At 38.3% G+C, this 9642-nt stretch overlaps 1 protein-coding gene across 3 annotated transcripts in view; it reads left to right on the top strand.

Annotated features, from left to right (window-relative positions):
- The window catches only part of epb41a (erythrocyte membrane protein band 4.1a), a gene marked incomplete in the record, with an annotated part of 93837 nt that overhangs the window by 11120 nt on the left and 73075 nt on the right, over window positions 1-9642 (top strand). For all 3 annotated transcript variants that reach the window (XM_014004849.1, XM_014004848.1, XM_014004847.1), the window contains 4 exon segments: window positions 677-719; window positions 812-887; window positions 4894-5112; window positions 8252-8339. In XM_014004849.1, the coding sequence (XP_013860303.1) occupies window positions 677-719; window positions 812-887; window positions 4894-5112; window positions 8252-8339 (426 nt within the window).

Genomic DNA, 9642 nt, shown 5'->3' with positions numbered 1-9642 from the left:
ACATTTGGGGGCAATTTTAAGACAAAATGCCTTCATTTGGGAACAAGCGTACATTTGGGGACAAAAGTCGAGTCCCCATTTGGTTTAAATGCCAATTTAGGGTGGGTTGGGGGTTGGGTTTAGGACCAAGGTGTGAATTGAGTTTAGGTTAGTTTTAGGGTCAGGTACCTGTGAGGTTAGCCTTAGGGTTTGTGGTCAGGGTTAGGCTGTAGAAATGTAATGGAAGTCAATGGAATGTCCCCAATTGGATAGCTGTGCAAACTTGTATGTGTGTGTTTGTGTGTGTGTGTGTGTGTGTGTGTATTGTTTTATCCTTAGCCAAATATGATGTGATTGCTGTGAAGTACTTTGGTCGACTGAGGTTATTATTGTTTTTATTTTTTAACAAATTTTAATTTTTATTGTAATTTTATGTGTGTGCATGCGTGTGTCTGTGTATTGTTTTATCCTTAGTCAAATGTGATGTGATTGTTGTGAAGCACTTTGGACAACTGAGGTTGTTGTAAATGTGCTATATAAATAAAATTTGACTTGATTTGACAGTGAGCTAAATAATGAACATATGTTAGTTATATTTTGTAACATTTTATTTTACACTTGGCGTTTTATTTTATTTTATTTTATTTTATTTTTTTGTAGTCAGATATTAATTCCTCTTTGTTGTTGTTTTCCTCAGACTTGGATGGACCTGACGAAAGAGATTCGCAGGCAGGTTCAAGGTGAGCTGATCCACAGACAATTTTCTTTTTCTTTCAAATACATCCATATAAACATTTGCTAACTATAAAACACCCACCTTTTGATTCTCTAGGTGACAACTATAATTTCACTTTTAATGTGAAATTCTATCCACCGGATCCAGCCCAGCTGTCAGAAGACATAACAAGGTACTGTATGGGTTGAAGTGATACATTTTACTGACCACCGATGTTCTTATCACGCTTAGACATCAGTGATGTTTGTCTAAAGCAGGTAGAATAATGTTATTGGTCGTTTTTAACAGAAACGTGTTGTGTGGTAACATGAGTTTGGATGGGAGCTGCAGGAAACCCATCCACCACCAGAGGGCTCAGTGATCCAATGCCCGACTCTGGAAAAGACAGACCATAAAGAGTGCGCAGGCAGCTTGGGTTTACATTAACTGATACCCAGATTACTAAATCCAAGGCTACTTTTAAAGGGACAGTCTGGTCATTTTTATGGAGGATCGAAACTGACATAATTAGAAGTAAAAGCAGAAATATATAAATGGCCCAATAAATAAATGAATATACTTGAGATGCACCAATAGCCTATATGCCACGGTCATTAATGACGTGTTTCCGGTAAAATTCTTGCCACGCTCCTCCCTTCCACTCCCTGCTTACTGCCTATGTTTTTACCGTGAGCTGCTAGTACTAGACCGTGAAAAAGTCACAAAAGTTAAAGCATCTGTGATCTACTGGTATAAAACTTGAGTTCTGTTGTGTGCCGTTGTGTCCACTAACCAGCAGGTACGATCGAGTAGTTAGTTTTTATCCATTTTCCTCTTGATGAGGAGGTGACAGCAGAGGATCATAGCATTACAGGGAAAACTTATCTTTAAAAGCTCACGCTTGCGTTTGTAATCAGCATTTCTAACCTGAGGATATTCAAGAGTCAGCATCAGAAATGAGAAGACGGAGGTTACAAAAGGGAAATGTACATTTATCCCTCTTTACTGCCAAGACGAGAGAGGAAAGACCTCCTCCACATGACAGCTAGCAGTAAGCTAACACAGCAGCCGGTACAAAGGTAGGTGTGTGTGCGTGCGTTTGTGTTATATGAAATGTTTTTATGCGACTTTGTCATGAGTTTTATGCAAAAGTAAAACTTGTTAGAGTGTATATTACAGCGTAGACTAGAGCCGAGTGACGAGCGCCCCCGAGCACCGAGAGCAGCAGAACCTCCGCCTGATAATCATTACGTTTTCAGTTCACTAACGTCGAGGAAAACGATCCAAACCTTACAAGTAGCACATCGATTTAAAGCCCAGACTCTGCTCTTTCCAACAATATAAGTGTCACAGCTCTACGTGAAAAATTCACGGAACAAGAAGCCACGGAATAGTGAAAAAGGCTAAATTCTGGAACCATAAACACGAACGTCTTTCCTTTGTTTTTATGGCTTTAATCCACTTTGGAGTGATTTTTTTCGACTTGGCTGGACCTGTACGTCTCCTGTGTTAATGTTGGTACATGTAATATGATAATTCTGTACTGTGGAGATCATTAACAGTCGTTGTCGGGTGAAAAAAATCTTTCGCTAACACTGTGTTGACCGTGAACCGGAAGTGTTGGGCGTGGCATCAAGTGCTGGGCCGGATGTCCGTGGCATATAGGCTATTAATTTAAAAATGGAGAACTTTACGTCGTGTTTTATAATTTAATAAACCTTCATATTTAGCACACACAGCATGCAATGGATCTGCACATGCATCCTGCTCCTTCCTGTCTGTTGACCAATAGGAGAGGAGCTGACCCAAGAAGGACCTAACATGAAATCTGAGGTTTCCCTAAATGAATTTTTGATTCCTCTGACCACAGAACAGTTGTCCTCTTTGATCCTGTCCATTATGAGCTGAGGTCCAGAGAAGAAGGTGGTGTGTCAGGGTGGCTTCTTCTTTGCATGATAGAGCTTTAACCTTGTTGATGCCCAGTGAACAGTTTACATACGGTGACTGGTGGAAGCATTCCTGCAGTGATGTCCAGAACAGAATCAGAATCAGACCTGTTTTTAACGCAGTGGTCCCTGAGAGCCTGGTGATGGTGGTCTCCCAATATTAACAGTCAGCCTTGATTTTAATATTTCTCCAGATTCTTCTAATATTCTGATGATCTTATAAACTATGATGATGGAATCTTCAAATTCTTCCCAATTTTCTATTAAAGCATAATATTTTGAACTTCTACTATTTTAGACAGTTTGTTAGTCTTTACTGATTCAGCCTCTAAGGTTCATCAAACCCACTCCTCTTACTGACTTGATACCATTTAATCTGATAAGCTGCAGAATGCTCCTCCAGCTGTTTCTTTTTCATAAAGATGTTTACAGCCTCATTTTTCCCTCAACCTTTTTTTATGTATTATCTGCTATCAAACTTGAAATGACTTTATTTTTTCCATATGGGTTTGTTTTATAAACTCGTTATTTAGACCTGAAAAACAATATAAAATGGTCCCTCGTTTAAGTTCACCGTTCAAAAAAGTCACTAAAATATTTTTATTGTTTTGCTCACTTTCTAAATGTTTAATCCTAGGAGCAAATTTTCCACTAACGTAACTTTGTCCTCACATTTTGCACAGTTTTGCTCGCAAACCTGAGATTGTTTAATAACACGTTTCATTGTTTGCATCTAATTTTGCTTTTATTATTATATTTAGTGAATACTTTATTTTTAGCACAACAGATGAGCATGAAGTTGAGCAGAATCTTGGTATCAATCAATCAATCAATCAATCAATCAATCAATCAATCAATCAATCAATCAAATTTATTTCGAACAAAGTGATAACCATACTTGAACATATTAAATGCAGAATACACATATTTTTTATAGCAATATTAATCTCAACATGTTCAAAATGGAGTAGGAAGAAGTAAAAAAAACGTATAAACTCCTACCCCGTGCTAATTTCAGTAATATATAATAATAAATAATAATACACCTCAGGCTAACTTAGTAAATCATAAAATTACAGTGTAAATTTATATTTACCCTTGTACAACACTTTGTAATGCAATCACTCCTTATATCTACACATTAAAGATTACATAATCACATAAATCTAATGCACCTGAGCAAACATCGAAATTAATTAAATTATTTCCATTTCATAGTTGCCTTTTTTGGCATAGACTCACTACACACATATTTATAGTAAGTACATATATTCATCCAGCCGTACACGTACAATCATGTACGCTTATCAGCTGACATATACACATTTATACACCCACTCACCCATATTTTTTATCTTAACAAATAGCCTCCTCATATTTTCTTTTAAATTGTATTAAACTTTGACTTTTTTTAAGCCCTCTTTTAGTTTGTTCCATAGTTTGACGCCATGAATTGAAATACAAAAGCTCTTTCTTGTTGTACGTATCCTACGAATCCTTAAATTTAGATAACCCCTTAAATTATATGTCCCGTCATTCTCAAGAAACAATTTCTGTATGGGCTCGGGTAATAATTTATTTGAAGTCTTAAACATGATTTGAGCAATTTTGAACTCTACCAAATCTTCAAATTTAATAATTTTGGATTGTAAAATAATAAGTTTTTATGTTCATATAATCCTACGTTATCAGAACCGTATGTATAATATTGATTTGGGGTCAGCAGGTTTTTTGGGGGGATGAGAGTTTACAAAACATCCAGTTGGCTTTTATTAAAAAATCAGATTTCCACCTTCTGGATGAATGAGGATCTGCACCTGGTAACCTGACAACATGCAGTGATTGTTGAGGATTGTAGCAGTACTTGTTAGGAGCTGGGACAAAAGGTCAGGATAAGGGTCGTATAAACATCTGGTAAGAACATTCTGTAAAAGGTGAGATCATCAAACGGTCTACAAATAGACTTAATAAGTGTGTATTGGGTGGTCTTAAATTTCCAGCCCAATTCTTGGAAGTGACCACCRTTCCTGGTTACGTAGAATTTGTGTTARGAAAACAGTTTGGGTATAAAAGGGTCTGGTTTCTAAATACGTCAGTTCAGTTGGGATGATTCTGTCGGTTGTATTGATCTGCTGAACTCAATAAAACTCCCTCATCAGCTGGCCAACCGCGACGTCTCCTTATCTTCATTTCATCTTGATAAGAGAAAAATCTGCCCCTTCATGATCACTGTGTTGTACTTTTACTTCCCAGATACTACCTGTGCTTACAGCTGAGAAAAGACATCCTGCAGGGCCGCCTGCCTTGTTCCTTTGTCACGCTGGCTCTGCTGGGCTCCTACGCCCTGCAGTCAGAGCTGGGCGAGTACGACCCTGAGGTCCATGGAAATGAATACGCCAAGGACATGAAAATAGCCCCTGGTCAGACTAAAGAGCTGGAGGATAAAATGATGGAGCTGCATCGTACGTACAGGTCAGTCAGCCTTGTTAGAATACAACCTGAATGAAGGTAGAAAAATGGAATAACAGTAAAACTTGATGCTTGTGAAGTCAGAATTTTAAACTCTTTAGAATAAACTCCTTCCGATGTACTAAAGTGTGAAAGCAGAGTAAATCCAGTGAAGTGGCCTGAAGGAAAACATGTTTAAAGGCCCTGTCACACTATGACCTTTTAGACAACTTATGCCAGTTTTGTCCAACACGTTGCTGTAAGTTGCACAAGTTATGTATATGTTGTGAATATGTTGTCAGAATGATGGTCGGACAATAATTCTGGACATGGTCAAAATGTGTCAGCTAATGCCGACGTGCTGCTGATAAGTGAWGCAAAAGTTACAGGTCTGCTACGGATAATTTATGCATCAGTTCACATATGTTTCAGGCAAGTTATTAATTTCTTATTCATGAGTGATATACCATATTTATTCAAGTATAATATGTAAAATTAAATCCATAAAATCATCCATAAAGTTTGGGGGTAGTATTATACTCAGATAAATATGTTTACTTATGTATTTTAACTGAAATATTGGCTTCGTTCACAAAATTATTGAGTCCGGAAATGAGACCGCGTCGTAAAAAGCAGTTGAAGCGAGCTCACCTCTGACACTCCTCTGTGCTTCAGAGTGAGATAATAACAGATCCAGGCAGGAGACATGATGTGAAAAAAGGGGGGAAAAAAGCAGTCCTGCACCTTAGAAATGATAACAAACTAATGACATTAGCGTGTGACCGAGCCGCTCCTCGAACAACAACAAACATGTTCGTCTGTAATGGCTGCCGTCTACCGGTGTTCTGAAAAAGTTTGTATCCCTGAAAAAACGTTTCCCCACCAGAGGGGGCGCTCYCGAGTAGGAAGTAATCTGCTTTTCCCCCASAAGATGGRCCAAATCTCATGTGAAGTCTCTGACTTTTGTGTTGGCGCCTCCTGGTGGACTATGTGTAAAATGCCAGAATTCATATGATGCTGCTACAGCTGATATACAGTAGATTTGTTGTCGAAATACCTTTTAGTACATATGTTGTTAAAATAAAATGAACAGTCCAATGATCATTTTACTGATATGTATAAAAACTGCAAAGGCTGAAAAATCTTGGGGGGGTCGTATTATACATGAGATCGTATTATACATGAATAAATATGGTAAGTCCATCACCAGCAGGACACTTCTTTTTTTTTGTCACTTCAGTAGAAAACGATACCAAATATTATTAGTTTATTCAGTTTAATTAATTCTTCATCATCAGTGACTTTTTTTCTGAAAAAGGCAGCAGTAACTTTTTAAACCCCTGAGTAGCTACTGTCAATTAAGGCTCGTGTAAAAACCAATTTAACTTTTTCATAACGATTATACATATTGATAATACAGGTAAACTAACCAACCTAAATCAACAGAATTGATGCAAAAAAAAACATTTTATTTTTCACATTTCATCAATAAATGCATTGATCATAAATGTCCCAGTCTGGTTTCAAATACAAACAAGTTTATTTTGCCAGAACCTTATTAAAAATTTTGTAATTCTGTATTAAATTTAAAATTTCAGATATTTATGATCAACTTTAAACCTGACACTTTGACAGAACAGCAGATTCTGGTGCAAAAAAATAAAAAAATAAACAAGTAAAAAAAGCCACGCCTTTACTTTAATCCTGATCAGTACCAACAAATGTGCTTTTTGCTGTAAGTATTGTTTAATTCTCAAATGTAAAGCAAGGCAGCGTCATGTGCAGCTGAGCGGAGCCGCACAGTGATCTGGGTGGGCTTCCCCAAAGGCTGCGCACCATTCAAACAGTTGTTGCTCGATCTCCTGTTTACAACATTTCACAAACGTAAAGTATACTTCCATGTGTCCTTTTGGAGAAAACTATAACAATGTAAGCACTGCCAAGTATAAACACCTCCACAGCTGCGCACATGAGTAACCTACCCAAAGCGCGACTCTCAACCGAGCCAGGCTGTGGGCTTCAGTGGGCTTCAGGCGCTCTGCGGCCGCTGCGCTCCGAGGCTGATGGTCAAATTGTGGCACAATAACGCTCCATGTGTGCCAGATCACACTCAGCTGTTGATCGATGTCGCTGCAGCGGCTCAGGTTTCTGTTTTAAAGACCACCAGATTAATCTCCTGTGCCCTCCTCGTCCTCTCAGGTGGAGCATGAGAATATTTCTGTGGATCATCTTTTCTGACAGCTGTTTTTTAAATATCTTCCAGCTTTGTTTTGCTCTCTGCTCATTCTTTTTCACATTTTAAAACTCAGTCTGACTGATACTGTATAGTGTTTTTTCTCTTTCCTGTCCTCCAACCAGCCGGTCGAGGCAGATGGTCTCCTGTCCTGAACCTGGTTCTGCTGGAGGTTTCTTCCTGATTAGCAGGGAGTTTTTCCTCTCCACTGTTTGCTCAGGATGGGAGACTGTGATGAAGTGATTCAACACAATCTGCTGGTTTCTTCTTTACATTATTCTTTTCATGTACAGTGCCCTGAGACAACGTATGTTGTGACTTGGAGCTATATAAATAAACTGAATTGAATTGAATTTCTCTTCCTCATCGTGTGCCAGCGTGTTGGAAAAAAATGCACAAGTTGTCCAAAACATCATAGTGTGACAGGGCTTTAAATTAAACCAGTTGTGCTCCTAAATACAGCACAGTACTTATATAAATATAATCTACTTCTTATGACTAATACTGTCTGTGTATAATAAAGCAGGGCTATTCAACTAAATTGCTCAGGGGCCAGATGTTTAACATTTCACAATAATAGGGGAACATTGCATTGTGAAAAAAAACAAGTAAAATGATCTTTTATCTTGTAAATTTGTTTATTATATTGTATTAAATCAACAACACAAAATTTAGTATTGATATAAAAATGTTTTTATATTAAATTAAAGAAAAAAATTCCCAGTACTTTTTGGGGCGGGCCAGACAGAAGTCACTCGTGGGTCAGATATGGCCCGAGACCCACCAGTTGAATAGCTCTGTATTAATCTAATGTGATAGTATATTAGCTGTTTTAAGAAAAATTTAAAAATAAACATTTTGTTTTGCTTTTATGAAGCTTTACTTAATGATTTTTTTTGTTTTTTTTGTGGGGCGGGGGTCTCTCGGCAGGTCGATGACTCCAGCCCAGGCAGACCTGATGTTCTTGGAGAATGCCAAAAAACTCTCCATGTACGGAGTGGACCTCCACCACGCAAAGGTGAGCTCAAGAGGGTCAGTCTGTGGTCAGACCTGGCTGCAGGCTGACCTGGACTGTTCAGGTTTGGTACTGGGGATGAAATGACTTCCAGGGTGGAAACTCATCTGGGATGGGGTCACTTTGGGTCTGAGGCTGCTGGTGTGTCAAACAAAACTGCATATTAATAATTTTGATTTAAATGTCAAATATCAACCCTGGAATTAATTTAGTAAAAGAAAAAAAGGGGAAATAATGAGGAAAAACGGCTACACCCTGTTGTTACAGCGTGTTTTTCAGTAACCTAACTTTAAAAAATGAACAGAAACCAGATATAATAAAATAGCCCACTGTTTTTCTGACAAACACACAAAATGAAGCCGCATTGTAGAGTTTTTCCTCTGATCAACTCAGCTGGAGATTAATCATCTCTGTGTTTCAGCTGTTAACCCCGCCCCCCTCACCTCCACCCTGCAGCTCCACCCCCACTCTGTTATGTTCAGAAATAAACTGGTTGAAGAAAATAATTATTTAACCGGCTGTTTGCTCTGTTGCACAGATTTTGTGGACACGTTTAAAATTCTAAAAACAAATATGTTAGTCACAGGCGATCCCTAATTTTCATCTTGAAGAGAGCAATTATTTTTATAAAGCACCCTACAAGAATCGTGAGTTCAAAAACTTCAAGATATCATTTTATTTTATTTTATTTTATTTTATTTTTTGCTGCTATTTTAAAAGAATCACATGAAGCTTCTAATAAGTTCTTGTTCTAATGAAAAAAAAAAAAGCCAAAGGGCCTAAAATATCTTTGCTGACTCAGCAGTACTGCAGAGAAACTAGTTTAGGACACACTGCAGGTGTTCACACTTGCTGATTTTTTTATTCAGCTCTTCCAGTTTGACTTATTTGCTGAATTCACATAACTCCTGGTTAGAGTTGTAGATGTTCCCTGCAACATTAATGACCCTTAGAATGAAGGATTCCAGTGTGAGCTATAATGTGTGCAGGTGTGTGACCACAGCAAAGGTCAGTACATCAGCCAGTCTGTGGTTACAGAGGTCCTTGAAATAAAGGCAATGTTAAGAATGAATCTACAGTACGTTATTATTTTCAGATTGATGGTATATCATAAGACAGAATTTCTAGGCGCAGCCGAGGTGTTGAGGGGATCCGTTTTGGTGGCCTTAGGATCACATCTCTGCTTTTTGCGGATGATGTGGTCCTGTTGGCTTCATCGGAACGAGATCTGCAGCTCTCACTGGAGCGGTTCGCGGCTCGCGGCCGAGTGCGAAGCGGCCGGGATGAGGCTCAATGCCTCCAAGTC

The sequence above is a fragment of the Austrofundulus limnaeus genome, unplaced genomic scaffold (genome assembly GCF_001266775.1).
Source record: "Austrofundulus limnaeus strain Quisiro unplaced genomic scaffold, Austrofundulus_limnaeus-1.0 Scaffold27, whole genome shotgun sequence".
NCBI lineage: Eukaryota > Metazoa > Chordata > Actinopteri > Cyprinodontiformes > Rivulidae > Austrofundulus > Austrofundulus limnaeus.
Note: the sequence above shows the minus strand (reverse complement) of the source record. Positions and strands in the feature narration are given on the sequence as shown.